The following is a 12,783-nucleotide window of genomic DNA, read 5'->3' as shown; positions in this document are numbered from 1 at the left end:
CAGTCTGCCTGGTCACTTTTTGCAGACCTGGAAGCGAGGCACGGTATGGATTTGGAACAAACAACTCAGCAAACAAGCATAAATTAAGTTATGTTACACAAACAGTCCACCTGCAATTCCTGATCTACAGGTGTGCCATAAAAGTGGAAGGGGGGAGGATGTGTCTGACACTTGCGCCCATAAGAAATCCCTTCCTCGCTAACATCAATCAAAATAATGTACGGGCCGAAAATCGTTATTTACGTTATATGAGCAGTAGCTAGCATTAGCGCAATAGAGTCCTTTTGAGTGTATTGATTAGAACAATGTTGATGCTGCTTTACTTTTACACAATGTAAAGTCAAAGTCACAAAAAAGGCAAACGTAGACGACGACACAGAAGGCCCGATTAGATTTGTTTGACAAGTCATTGTTTGACAATAACTGTGAGGCAGCAGAAAATTACATTGGCTGTTTGCAAAGTTTTATGATGACCAGAGTGAACAAGTCCACAGGCTTTACTGTTATCCGTCTTGCTGGTTATGCTTATTGCCGGAGTTTAATGAATAACTCCAGAAGCTCAATAATAGAGGGTGCGGGGGGGTGACGTCTTATGCACAGCTAACACTCCTCCTTCATGTGATAATCTCCCGGTTCAATCTGTTCAAAAACTTGTTAAACAAATTTGACTTCAAACCAGGCCGGAGTGGTAAGTGGACAATAATGCTAAGGCTTCCAAACACTAATTTGAGTTTATTATAGAAAATTGAATGCGAATTTATCACTTTTTTTGTGTTGTAACAGATCGTTTGATCGTTTCGGATGTGCCGGATTTTCAGCTGCGATGAACTCTGTGACATGTTTACCTTCCTTGACCGCTTGCTTGCTCCTCTCAGTTTGTCTTCTGGCTTCACGTAAGTCGTTCTTGAAATAGCATTTTTTTTTTAAGAATAAACGCATTTTGATTCTTGACGGATCTTGCATCCATTTAACAACATGTGTTGTGAAAACGTACGCCTGTAAATTGACTAGAAATTGATCTGTGTTTGCATCAGCCTCGAGTAGCAGCAGCCTGTGGGGCAAGAAGGTCCACTTCAGACATCGTCCATGCGTGTGGCAGCTGCATCCTGACACAGTGGTGCCCCCATTGCAGAAGCTGAGCGTATGCATGCTACTGAGACGCTCCTACGACACAGAATGGACTGCTTTTGTCTACAAAGCTCCGGGAAGTCAACATGTGGAGTTGGGCCTGAAGGGCACCGGGTCACAGCTGGTGGTTTTGCTCTTCGGACAAGAATGGAGTCTGGATTTACAATTAACGGTGCAGCAATGGTTTTCAGTCTGCCTCACCTGGTCCGGGAGGTCCAGTAGGCTACGGCTCTTTCTGAACGGAACCATGCACAGTGAGGCCTTTTTAGAAAAGGGACAACAGCATTTGGCTCAGAACGGCACCCTGACTTTGGGGGTATCTCACTATGTGGATGCCAGTGGCGCCGTCCAAGTAGAGAATGGGAACAACCTCTTGGGGGAGATCAGCCAGTTCAGGATGTGGGCCAGCGAATGGAGCGAGGAGGAGCTGAGGCGGCGGACGTGTGCGGATGGAGATGTTGTGAGCTGGGACCTGCGCCAGTGGAAACATGACTGCCCCGCGGAGAAAGATGACAACCTGCACTGTGGTAAGAAGATAAACAACAGTATTTGTTTCATATAGGTCAGTGGTACCGAGACACATTAAAATGTTTATGAAGAAAAAAAAAAAATCCTGAAAAAATATCTAATGTGTCATTGGCATAATTTAAAGCTGAATGTTTTATTTTAAAGCGCTTATTTTGTTTTTTATAGCATGGTCCTTTTTCAAAATCAAAATGCAGTCATCCCTCAGCCAGACAAAGCAGCAAGGAAATTGCTCCGGGTCGCTAACGAATATCACCAGAAATTGGGTATGAAGGAAATAGTCGCGTTATGTGGAAAATATCTGTCAAATTAACATTTGCCGCTGTCTCTTATCAGATGGAAAGTGTTTTCCCGCATGGCATTTCCATCCGCGGCGTGTCTGTAGACTCACCTAGCAGGTAACTTTTCCCTGAGATTGAACGGGACTTGCCGAAAGGGAGTCACATGGTACAGAATTTAATTGTGTCATCTCTGTTTCCAAGCAGTCCCACATGCAACGTGCAACGACCTCAGGTACAGAAATAGGCAGTCGGAAGCGACCATCTTGATGACCATCTATCTATCTTTTAAATATGCGCAACTTCTATTGTGGTTGTGGCAGTGGTGAAAACGCAAATAAAAAGCAACTACTCGGACCTCAATTACAATTAGCATTATCCATTATTATTTATATTAGAATTTTGTGTAAAGAAAATGTAATGTACCCCAAAAATGTTTTTTTTTATATGTATCTGATTTTTCCAGGAATCCATCACTGTGTCACCCACTGCTTGTAACAAATGGTGAGTTGAATTTTCCATAATAAAAATACAGTGGCGCCTTGAGATACGAGTTTAACTCATTGTGTGGCGTCGCTCATAATTAAAATCACCATGACTGAGATGTCTCAGCTCCTCTCAGCTCATCAGTTCACCACTAATTCTTAGTGGGGTAAAGAATACATTACTGTGAGTACTCTTATTTTGTCGTGTACACATGTGTTGCTGCACCGTTTGTGTTCACTCCGTTGCACTTGTACCTCAAGACACCACTATCAGTTGAAATGAAATATTCTTAGTGACTGTGTCATGTTTCTCACTTTAACATGTCGAGCATGTTTCAAATGAAGTTTTAGCTCAGAAGTCGACATCGTGGTGGATCCTGCTGCAAGTGTCCAAGTGGTTCAGGCTAACATTTCCAAAAAGCTGAGATGGACTTTCTCCAATGGCGCGTTCCTCCTGACGGCGGAACCCAACAGCATCCGTGTGCTGCCTGTGGGTGAGTCGGAAGTCATAAACAGCCCTTAGTATCGCGTTAATATTCGTCTCTGTCAAATATTGACTCGACTTCATGATTATTGACCTCAAATACGTCAATGTGTGTACATTGTCATATACCAACTCTGTCACTTTATCTTTTTATATAGAGTCATCATCACCTGTGACAACGCAGGCCCCAACCTCTGTGTCCCCATTTGGTAAGCGAGCAGAACAACGATGCATACGTTGGACTGTTTGAGAGTATTGCTTTTGGCAATAAAAAGTTATGCCATTTTGTGTCATCTTTCCACCAAAGCGCAATGGTTAAGTGAGTTTCAAAGTAGGGTTTCAAAGGAGGGTTTAAAACTAGAGTTAGGGTTTCAAAGTAGGGTTTCGTACTAGGGTTAGGGATTCAAACCAGGGTTTAAAACTAGGGTTTGGGGTTCAAACTAGGGTTAGGGTTTCGAACTAAGGTTTTAATCTCGGGTTAGGGTTTTAATCATTTTAGACCCACTTATGTATCTAAGGGTTATTATTTTTTATGGCCCTTCAGTCGAAGCAGATGTGTATCTGAGGGTCAAGCTCAAATTGAATTTCAACGGGACTGCCACAAAACCAGAGAAAATCATCGAGCAGTGGGTAAGAACATCAGAAAGAAACCTGTTGGAATGCATTTGGATGCAATTTGCACTCAATGACTTCTCCCGTGTCAAAAGTTAAAAGAAAAGCTGGAAGCCAAAGGAACTACGCTCGTATGGAATGTCGTCATCGTGGAAGGTGCATTGAGGTGCGTCATGATGACTCATCCGTGAGCTTAGATTGAATAAAAAGTATTTTTCCGAATTGATTGTGTGTCCACAGGAATGCCGAGAGAGTTGACGTTCAACCGGTGAGAGTGGATAAACAGTCGTAGAGTAATTTTCAAATATTCATCTTTGATCAATGCAAATCTCTGCTTTCCTTTCTCGTAGCGCTTCCATGAGCAACTCAGACAGTAGGTGACTCTTTTGTCAGCTGAATCTGTTTTCCCCTTATATAAAATGATGTGTTGTGTGTTTCATCAACAGGTACACGTGTGACTTCCATGTTCAGGATTACAGCACAAACCACGTTGAGGAAATTAAGTCTTTCATAAATGCCACGTTGATGCCCACGAACGAAACTGGATCTGATATGATTCAAACTACAGCTCTGACGCTCAAACAAATATGTAGGTACACAAACATCTTTTGTCCCCCAAAGTGACAATTAGAACCTCAAAGGTCAAACTTAACACATTTTTGCCATTGTAAATAATAAAAATATCTATAAAATAAATCTATAAAATAAAAATCTATCTATAAAAATCTATTCCAAGGTGGGATACTAGCATGCATTTTGTTTTTCACAATTACGAACAATTCCCGGTCGCCTTGGCGACATGCTTTCTGCAAAATACATAAATAAAATGTTGCCAGTAATGAGCCAAAGGAAAAGCAAAGTACATGCCAAGATTTATTCCTTCACAATATTATGTTGACATGTTGGTATTTTACTTGAAGGGTTTCCCTGCAGTTATTGTGTAAAATGGTAACAATGTGTTCTTTTTCTCTTTCAGATCCTCAAAATTGTTTCGAGGACTTGACAAAGACACTCTACGGGGATTACTTTTGGCCTGAAAGCACTGCTCAACAAACTCAGATTATGGAGTGCCAAAAGCCAAGCTCGCAGCGAGCCTCCAGGCTCTGGTAAGACCTCATGTCAACTATTAGTTTAACAAATATTCAGTCATTTATTTTTGTCAATACTACTTTTTATGGTTTCGGGTGAACTATCCTAGCTATGTGCACCCTGAACTGGTTGCTCGAGTCAAAAAAGCCTTTTTTTTAGCGATGCGGATCTCCCATCCAATTGAGACTTTCATTTATACACCTTCTCTTGGGTAAATATTAAAAGTCATGGAGTAATAAAGACTATGGCAGGGATTATAGCGTCAACGTGGGGTTTAGTCATCTCTGCCAACATTTATCTTGGATGATGCTGGCGAGAATTATTTTCGTATAGGACTATTTACTCCATATATACGCCGTCAACCTGGGTCAGCAGAATACATTTCCCTGGAGACGGTTCTTCTGCTCGGCACACGCCTCAATCGTGGTATAGCTTGAGTAGTTCATCTACGTCTGTGTGAAATAAGTGACATATTAAACCTGGACGAGTAACTCAAAAAAAAAAAATGTCCGTCATCTGATTGTTCTCAGCGAATTACACCTCGAAAACGACACAACCAGCTGGGCCCAACCAGATATGAAAAATTGCAGTCCGCTGGGCTCCATTTCTGACCTTGAAAATCTCAACGTCACGACTGGTAAGAGGAGCAATTACGTGTCAGACGCCGATTCCATTCCAAACAGGCCAAACTGGGAATTTCAAGTTGGAGTCAAATCACTTGCACTTTTTAGAAAACGCTGCCGAAGTCGTGGATGTAATCCAGGCCCTGGTAAACACCACACTGAGCAACGCCACACAGCTTCCTCCCTCCGAGCTCAACACGGTGGTGGAGAAACTCAATCAGGTGGTAAACGTCACCACCGTAACGCCGGCACTCGGCGACAACATTGTTCACGTTTTCTCCGACATCTTGATTTCTGGCACGGACATGGCCCCGGTTGCTGTCAGGTAAGGAAATAGATGCACGGTGTGAACCGTGCGCTCAACTTGGTGTATTTGTTTTCATCCATCCCTTTGCCAAAATAGTGTCCTGAATCTGACGGATAAAATGGGCAACAAGATGGAATTTCCGAATGAATCGCTAAGTTTGACCGCCCCGTCAGTGGCTCTGTCCATGATCGACGTGAATCGCGAGGGATTCAACGGCCTCACCTTCAGAGTAGTCTCCAAGTCTTCGATCCAGGAGCCAAATGTAACACCGAGAATGTGGTACAGTCGACTACAAATGTATACATGTCTAGTTCTAATGAGGAATCATTTTTGTTTTTTTCAGGTACTCGTCAACCAGAGTTATGAGGGCAAACCAATTTCCGAGGCAAATGCGACCATATCACTGCCCTCTACTCTTTACAACTTCCTTTCACCTGGACAGAGAAATAAAACCCGGGTCCAGTTTCAATTCTATGGAACACAAGATCTCTTCCAGGTATGCTTATGTAAATCTTGTTTTGTCCAAGTTGATTTTGTCCTGCCTCTCTTTACAGCATTCTGTGATGACACAATATTGCTGCATCACCATGAAATAATCAAGACAGCCTTTTGTAGTTAGGCTATCTAAGTAAGCAAGCAGCTAGCTTGACCTAATTTCTGATCATTAGCCTACATTAAAAAAGAACTTTGTACTCTTATCTCTCGTGTGCTATGTACAAATGACCTTAATAAGACTTTCTTTTCCTTATGGGCTACATTGTTGATATGGTTGCCCTTAGGACGAAGGTTGTAACAATAAGATTAAATGCTATGTTAAAAATCACAGTTCAGTCGTACCTTGGTTTTTAGTTCAGGTTTTGGTTCATATTAGACACACTAAGGGAAGAGATTGCGACAGTAACCGATTTTTTTTTTTTTGCAACATCAACAGGACCCCCAAACAGCCAATGCAACTTCTCACAGCAACCTGATGTTGAACTCTTATATAGTTTCCGCGAGCATCAACGGCAGCCACGTTAGCAACCTGATCAATGACGAAAGAGTGGTCATCACGCTACGTCATCACAAAGCCAAACAGGTGAGCCCGTACTGTATGTGCTACTCATAAAAACTTTGCGCTATTGGTATTTTCAGAAATTTCAGGATGACTAAAATAATCTTTTTTTTTTTTAGGATGATGACAATGTGAAATGTGTGTTTTGGGATTTCCAAAAAAACGGTGAGCTTGTGCTGGGTCTCAAAGGTTTCCGGTGAGATAAATGGAGCTTTCTGGTGGAACAGCAAATCAAAGTGCAGGGATTTGTCCGCCCGCTGATAATATTTGTGTGTGTGTCAGGTGGGCGGGGTGGATGGAGCAACGTGGGTTGTGAAACCCGGCCTCTTTCGCCTTACCAGACCACATGTCTGTGTGAGCACCTCACACATTTTGCTCTGCTGCTGGTGAGTCATACTGGATGTGAAGTTTTTATGAAAGAAAGCCTTTCTTGGCAGGGATGATCAAATAAGCATCTATGGCCACACAGGGAGTTAACACGGATCAATTATATTTCTCTTCTGGATTCCAGGATGTGTCCAGAGCTCCTATCAGCGAGGCTGACAGTCACATTTTAACCGTCATCTCATACATTGGTTGCGGCATATCTGCCATCTTTTTGGGAATCACTCTCCTCACTTACCTTGCTTTTGAGTGAGTCATCCCAATTCAAAACTCAAGTGAGGTCATTAGTGCCTAGCATTTAACATTCACTTCATTTCAGAAAGCTTCGCCGTGACTACCCGTCAAAAATTCTCATCAACCTGTCGGCCGCCTTGCTGGGACTGACTTTGCTTTTCCTACTGGACTCGTGGCTCTCGTCCTTTTCCGACTACAGCTTGTGCATCATCACCGCTGCGGCGCTACACTACTTCCTGCTGGCCTCCTTCACCTGGATGGCGCTTGAGGCCGTCCATATGTACTTCGCTCTGGTCAAGGTGTTCAACACTTACGTGCCTGCCTACATCCTTAAGTTCTGCGCTGTCGGCTGGGGTAAGGAAAAGTCGTAGAAATGTCAACCATGAACAATTTGATACCCTCAAGGCATTCAAACCTTTAACAATGTCCCGATTCAGCGTCTGATGATCGGTCCACTAGCTTGCATCTGAATGAAACCATTCCCAAATGGGAGGGTTGAGGAAATGTGCCCGTATCTTACAGGTGTTCCTCTGGTCATTGTCAGCTTGGTGCTGGCTATAAATAAAAACGCCTATGTGAACATTCAGGCCACCGCACCTGCCGCGGAGGGTACATTTACCAACCAATTGTAAGTAATATAGCAGCCTACGCAGCAATTTTTTCATAAGGTTATGATTTTTTGCCAAACATATTAAATGATAGTAAAACACTTTTATGTCTAATGACAGGCACACCAGCTGGTGCTCATGCACCCACACTTTTTTTCTGGATCAAAATGTCCCTTTTTGCTGCAGCCAATTTTCTTTTCTTTCATACATTTAGAAAAAAAATACCCTCTTTGTCATTGGTTCCACCCATACTTTTGATATTTTGAGATGCAATTTGAGTCTTTGGTACTATCGATTGTACATAATGCTCCCACCTTAAAGAACGTGACGTCCGGCCGGGATTTTGTATCTAGCTGCTGGATGAAGGCCGACACCTACTTCTACGTGACGGTGGTGGCCTTCATCCTGCTGGTCCTGCTGTGCAACGTGTCCGTCTTCGTGGTGGTTCTGCGTCAGATCCGGAAGATGTCCGCCAAAAAAAGGGTGTCGTCAACCAGCAGTCGTAGTGCCATGAAGGACTTGAGGGCAGTGGCCAGTCTCACCGTTCTGCTGGGTCTCACCTGGATCATAGGCTTCGTCTCCCTTGGAGAAGCTAGAGAGACCATGATGTACCTGTTTACCATCTTCAACTCTTTGCAGGGTAAAGATAAAAAAAACAAAAAACAGACTCATTTTAAGGACAGACTGATAAAATGCCAAAGGACAGTTTCCACAAGTGTTGTCACTTTTTGCATTTTTCATAATTGACTGTTGGCCAATTTTAGCTAGCTTCACAAACAGTGACTCGTCCAGAAAAAGGATGAATATTAGTAAAATATGTTAAATATGTCAAGTCAAAACAGACTGCTTTAAAATAGCTCAAAACCTTTAAGGTCAAGTCATCATCAGTTACTTTTTTAAAGTAATCGTGGCAACACTGTTGGGGACCCCCATGCTACAACTTCAGAGAAAATCATTTAGTGTGATGCTTCATAAAGTTTTCTTTCTCTCTTCCGCAGGGTTCTTTGTTTTCCTCTTCCACTGTCTGATGAAAGAAAACGTGCAGAAACAATGGAGAATGTATTTGTGCTGCGGCGCTTTAAGACTCACCAAGCGTTCAGGTCCGTACTCGCTTTTTCATGGAGGAAATCATTTCCACCCTGGGTGCCCTAATTGAGGTTCACTTGGTGTGTTTTATGTGTTCAGACTGGAGCGCGACAGCAGGTGGTCCCAGCAGAAAGGAGAATCTTATTAACTCCAGCTTCTCCGTCAACACCTCCTCGCTCACAAACACTTCGAAAACCGACATTAGCACAGAAAACCACAAAGGGCCGTAAGCAGGCCGACCTCATACCTTATTATTCAATTTCCAATTGTTTAAAAATTATATATTCACTGATGCCCGACACACTCAACTTAAAACACTCGAATGATTTAAGGGATAGAACACTGCTAATATTTAGCTTGCCAATAGTGTTTTTCATGACGTGTTAGCATTAGCATTAGGCTAGCAGACATCAAAGCTAACTTATGTGCTTTTTATTATTTTGTATTAGTTATAAACTTCAATTGGGATTGCCAGTAAACTGCTTGGATCGTCTTTTTTTGAAGAACTGACTTTTCCCGACTGTTGTCTCACTAATTTCATTTATTCTTGGCTAGCACACCTAGTCTCTGATTATTCTAAAAAAAAAAAAAAATTGTCGCCAGATACATGACGACCGGTAATGATCAGATTCTTATCCGACATATATTTCCCCTGAATTAATGACTTAGAACGCATTCCTTAAGTCCTTTCCTCCATACTTTTTCCTTGACTCACACAATTACTGTTCCCTGATTCATATCGAACATCATTTTTCTCTGAATCTTAACGAACAATCACAATCCCCTAGCGCAGGGGTGTCAAACTCTTTTCTTTCGCGGGCCGCATTGTAGTCATAGCTTCTTTCGGAGGGCCATTAGGACTGTCAACCCAAATAAATGTATAAATATATACAGTAAAAGCTGCAAAACAAACTCGTTTTCAAATCAGATGAGTAAAAACTGGTCAAATATTTCTAAAAAAAAGATAATAAAAGTGAAGATAATTTGCAATTCTAGTAATGACACACGAATTTGATGCACAATTGTCTTCGCGGGCCACATAAAATGATGTGGCGGGCCGAATCTGGCCCCCGGGCCTTGAGTTTGACACCTGTGCCCTAGCGACTCTTATCTAAAGCCATTTCCTCCTTATTCTTGATTAACATAACTACTACTCTCATCTGACATTCTCTCCCTCTGATGTCCCCTGGTACTTGTATAACGTCCTTTTTTTTTTCTCCAGGATTCTTGACTAACATGATTCGTTGACTTTGATTATTTCTTTGCATACTAACTTTAGGTTTTTGACTCTCTGACAAGCTCGCTCTAAAAACAAGAACATTAACAACAACTTACTATCAATCGTTTCACAACTTCTGTTTATAGAAATGGACAAAAATGCAAGCTATTTACGAGACGATGCCAAACTACACTGCGATATTTACACAAGTTACACGCAGGCCTCAAAAGCGAGTTGAATCATGTTTACGGACTGGTTTGAAGGAGTTTTCCCTTTCTTATCCAAAAATTACTATAAGGTTTTCTGGTTTTAATCACTTTCCAGCAGGGGTATTTGCAGAGACATAACAAGTTCTGGGATTTTTTTTTTTTTTTCTTCAGTTGCATCGAGTCTGTGATTCTGGCTGAACTTGCTGGATAACATTCTGCTCATAGCTATGCACAAGGACTCTCACACACCCTTTCACAAGCTTGCATTTCCCATCCCATTGGTGAAGGAATTATTTGGTCTTCTACCAAACAAAACAAAAAGAAAACTCATGTTGTTATTTTTAACCCAATCAATGATAGGTTAACGGGAAGGGAAGCTACGAAATTTTCCCTGACATTTTGGCAGCGGCTCATGAAGGTAACACACATCAACTTTGCAGTCAACGTAAACGTCGCACCTGGTATTTGCCTTTGGTCAGGTAGGTCGACTTCAAACATTTCTTTTCTGTAATTAATACATATAATACAACAAAAAGTACGGTTTAAAAACTACAGTGGTAAAAGTGACCGTTCCTACACGCTTACTCAATCGTCCCACCTTCAAAAGTAAAACTTTATTCATGCAGTTGTCAAAGTTTTGATTTGGTGAGGTTATTGTTTTAACTCAATAATAACAAATAAGAGTACATGGAACAAAAAGATCATTGCAAGATTTCTCATGAGCATTGGTGGTGTTATTAAATGCGGGGTTATTTTTTTTAAGGCTGGCCCCATTGACATAGACAATTAATTTGGTGGGCGCCAATCTTTAAAAGGGTGTCTGTTTACTACCAAGTCTGTATGGATTCCGAGTAGATTTCTAGTTCATCCTTCAAATCTATTTTTTTACGGGTGACCGATCCCTGTCAACTTTGGGGCAAACGCTGGAAAGGTCGCAGTTGCTAATTCACCCATTTCGTGACCACGTCTCGTTTTCAGTGTTTCAGTTCACCTCATCCAGATCATTTGTAAGAGTGATTCACATCCAGTGTGCTGTTTGTTGTAAATTACCCATCTGCTCTGAGAATTATGTATTTACTCCAAATAATGTATCTATTTATGCCAGCGATGTTTACTGACAGGTAGAACAACTAAAGGCTCTAAAGAAGTTAATTACCATGTATATCTACTTATCATATTTTGGTTTGGTGGTTTACCACACAACTGTTTTGAATGTAAAATATGTGCCTTGGCTCAGTTATGGTTGGGTAGCAGCAAGTATGACATTGCAAAATCAATATTAAATTATTCACCTGCACACTCGTCCTGTGTGGTTTTCAGTGCCGACCGACCCATGGAGGAGGGCATGGACAGTCCGGTGGCCGTCAAGGTGGAGGGCCACTCCCGCAGCGTGATCCTCAGGTACTTCCGGGGCGACATCGGCAGTATGGTGGATGCCCACTTCAGCCGCGCTCTCAGCAAGGACGCCAAGGACAACATGCCGGCTGCCAAGGCCAAGAGAATGCGTAAAAACATCAAGTCAGGTCAGTTGGCAGAGATGCTCACAAATTGACTTCTGGGGTGTTTATTTGAATGCTTTGCTATTATTCTGCTGTATGGTCTATGTTCATGCACGTGTTAATTTTGCCATCTAGCCGGAAAACATTTACTTGTTCTGCTTGTCGCTGCACATTGCTGGCATAGATAGATGAGCATGTTCCTTTTGACGGCTTGTTCCCATCAGAAGAGAGCAACACCTGCCACACCAACCTGGCCGAGCCTCTGCCTGTAGCAGGCCGCCACTTGGCTCTCGGCCCCGCCGACGACCACGCAGGGTCTTGGCACCCGTTCATCGGCAGGACCAGGGAGACCTCTGGCTTGCCATCCGCCGCGTATTCGGTGGAAGACCTGAGCTTGACCGGGCAGCAGTACGCCTCATCGCTGCTCAACCTCCTGCACAGCGACCGATCCGAGATGGGGCCCGGCGTGGCCTCCGGCTCCAAGGCGGAACATCTGGCCAACTGGATGGTGCCTCAAGGATTTAGAGACTCTGTGGAGCCCGCTGGAGGCTTTGAGCCTGGTAAGCCTTCGTATGCAATACAGCATGTGCCGTCAGGCTTCCTGGGAGGCTATCAAACCTTCCAAAGTGGACATAATTAGGAGCATCATCAGAGTAAAGATATAATTGTTGTCTGTGCTAATAAACAGTTGTTCTTGAACCGCCGGTGCCCGCTGGTCCATAAGATTTAGCATTGGGGTGAGCAAATTAATTTGCAATTAATTATGCTGTGTCATTATGAATAAGTACATAATGGGGACTAATGTGGCAATAAAAGAAACACCGTGAACCAATTACTCCTGCATACCTCAATCATCGACATATTACCGCATAAATCTGATATCCACAAACTAATGTTTCTTTTTGTTATATTGTTTAAGAAAATATAAAATATCTATCTATCTATCTATCTATCTATCT

The 12,783-nt window shown here is 42.5% G+C and overlaps 3 protein-coding genes across 4 annotated transcripts; all 3 read left to right on the top strand.

Annotated features, from left to right (window-relative positions):
• Positions 1–1,004: 1,004 nt before the first annotated feature.
• On the top strand, positions 1,005–1,989 carry LOC119128984 (adhesion G-protein coupled receptor G4-like). The gene is made up of 2 exons (XM_037261911.1): positions 1,005–1,655; positions 1,822–1,989. The coding sequence occupies exons 1-2, from the start codon at positions 1,148–1,150 to the stop codon at positions 1,923–1,925; spliced, it is 612 nt and encodes a 203-aa protein (XP_037117806.1). The 5' UTR covers positions 1,005–1,147; the 3' UTR covers positions 1,926–1,989.
• LOC119129709 (adhesion G-protein coupled receptor G6-like) lies at positions 1,990–9,362 on the top strand. Its single transcript, XM_037263089.1, has 22 exons — positions 1,990–2,051; positions 2,762–2,910; positions 3,059–3,109; positions 3,445–3,530; positions 3,608–3,678; positions 3,753–3,780; positions 3,863–3,885; positions 3,959–4,101; positions 4,489–4,618; positions 5,132–5,238; positions 5,333–5,549; positions 5,628–5,793; positions 5,875–6,027; positions 6,463–6,609; positions 6,705–6,750; positions 6,787–6,971; positions 7,097–7,218; positions 7,289–7,557; positions 7,726–7,831; positions 8,165–8,451; positions 8,810–8,911; positions 8,997–9,362. The coding sequence occupies exons 1-22, from the start codon at positions 1,990–1,992 to the stop codon at positions 9,125–9,127; spliced, it is 2,781 nt and encodes a 926-aa protein (XP_037118984.1). The 3' UTR covers positions 9,128–9,362.
• Positions 9,363–10,508: 1,146 nt separating this feature from the next.
• On the top strand, positions 10,509–12,659 carry vgll1 (vestigial like family member 1). Of its 2 annotated transcripts, none has more exons than XM_037263153.1 (4): positions 10,509–10,606; positions 10,686–10,804; positions 11,646–11,848; positions 12,052–12,659. In XM_037263153.1, the coding sequence occupies exons 1-4, from the start codon at positions 10,553–10,555 to the stop codon at positions 12,462–12,464; spliced, it is 789 nt and encodes a 262-aa protein (XP_037119048.1). In that variant the 5' UTR covers positions 10,509–10,552; the 3' UTR covers positions 12,465–12,659. The 2 variants fall into 2 exon arrangements, with proteins under 2 accessions (XP_037119048.1, XP_037119047.1); XM_037263152.1 differs by having other exon boundaries at positions 10,513–10,606; positions 12,049–12,659.
• The last annotated feature ends 124 nt before the right edge of the window (positions 12,660–12,783 follow it).

Source organism: Syngnathus acus, chromosome 10, assembly GCF_901709675.1.
Source record: "Syngnathus acus chromosome 10, fSynAcu1.2, whole genome shotgun sequence".
Classification (NCBI taxonomy): domain Eukaryota; kingdom Metazoa; phylum Chordata; class Actinopteri; order Syngnathiformes; family Syngnathidae; genus Syngnathus; species Syngnathus acus.
Note: the sequence above shows the minus strand (reverse complement) of the source record. Positions and strands in the feature narration are given on the sequence as shown.

Bases quoted from the DNA above. Each gene is read 5' to 3' on its own strand.
- LOC119129709 (XM_037263089.1), top strand. From the start codon at position 1,990: ATGGAAAGTGTTTTCCCGCATGGCATTTCCATCCGCGGCGTGTCTGTA. The intron at 3,781-3,862 runs GTGAGAGTGGAT...CCTTTCTCGTAG, and splicing joins AGAGAGTTGACGTTCAACCG to CGCTTCCATGAGCAACTCAG. The intron at 7,558-7,725 runs GTAAGGAAAAGT...CGTATCTTACAG, and splicing joins GTTCTGCGCTGTCGGCTGGG to GTGTTCCTCTGGTCATTGTC.
- LOC119128984 (XM_037261911.1), top strand. From the start codon at position 1,148: ATGCTACTGAGACGCTCCTACGACACAGAATGGACTGCTTTTGTCTAC. The intron at 1,656-1,821 runs GTAAGAAGATAA...TGTTTTTTATAG, and splicing joins AGATGACAACCTGCACTGTG to CATGGTCCTTTTTCAAAATC.
- vgll1 (XM_037263152.1), top strand. From the start codon at position 10,553: ATGCACAAGGACTCTCACACACCCTTTCACAAGCTTGCATTTCCCATC. The intron at 10,607-10,685 runs GTGAAGGAATTA...AATCAATGATAG, and splicing joins TTGCATTTCCCATCCCATTG to GTTAACGGGAAGGGAAGCTA. The intron at 10,805-11,645 runs GTAGGTCGACTT...TGTGGTTTTCAG, and splicing joins TGGTATTTGCCTTTGGTCAG to TGCCGACCGACCCATGGAGG.